Below are 560 nucleotides of genomic sequence, written 5' to 3'. Positions count from 1 at the left end.
CCCTGCCCACTCACCCTGGACGCACGTGGGCAGCGGGGGCTCCCAGCTGCCGTCCGCTTGGCACCGCGCGACGCCGCTGCCCCGCAAGCTGAAGCCCGGCGCGCAGGTGACCACCACCGCGTGGCTCAAGGAGAAGGGGCGTCTGGACCCCGCCTGCACCACCCCGTTCTCGACCTCGGGAAAGGGGCAGCGCACCAGAGGCGCGCAGCGGGGCGCGGGGCCGCTCCACACCCCCACCCGGTTGTCCCGGCTGGTGCAGTAGATGGACGCGTTCCCCACGAGGTCAAACAGCTTCTCCCCGCCGCGCCCGGCGCGGCAGCGGTACCTCACCACCGACCCCTGGGAGAAGCTGTCCGAGCCGCCGATGAAGTCGCCGTTGGGGATGGCCGGGGGCGCCGGGCAAAGGATAGCTTTTGGGGGTGCGGGGGGAGAGGGCGTTTCAGGGCCACACGCCGCGGGGACCTGGCCTCCTGGTCCGGACCGAGCCTGAGCCCCAGCCGCGGTGGCTCCTGCTCCAAGACGCGCCCCGCAGGGACGGGACCCCAGGGGGCCCCGCTGGC

At 74.1% G+C, this 560-nt stretch overlaps 1 protein-coding gene across 1 annotated transcript in view; it reads right to left on the bottom strand.

Annotated features, from left to right (window-relative positions):
- CR2 (complement component (3d/Epstein Barr virus) receptor 2) overlaps positions 1-410 on the bottom strand; it is a gene marked incomplete at both ends in the record, with an annotated part of 13570 nt that extends 13160 nt beyond the window's left edge. Inside the window, one exon of the mRNA XM_012734963.1 lies at positions 15-410. Coding sequence (XP_012590417.1) covers positions 15-410 — 396 coding nt within the window. The remainder of the gene's footprint in view (positions 1-14) is intronic.
- Positions 411-560: the final 150 nt, after the last annotated feature.

This window comes from Condylura cristata, unplaced genomic scaffold (assembly GCF_000260355.1).
Source record: "Condylura cristata isolate star-nosed mole 26May11 unplaced genomic scaffold, ConCri1.0 scaffold00225, whole genome shotgun sequence".
Classification (NCBI taxonomy): domain Eukaryota; kingdom Metazoa; phylum Chordata; class Mammalia; order Eulipotyphla; family Talpidae; genus Condylura; species Condylura cristata.
The sequence above is the reverse complement of the archived record's forward strand: the minus strand, read 5'-3'. Positions and strand labels throughout refer to the sequence as shown.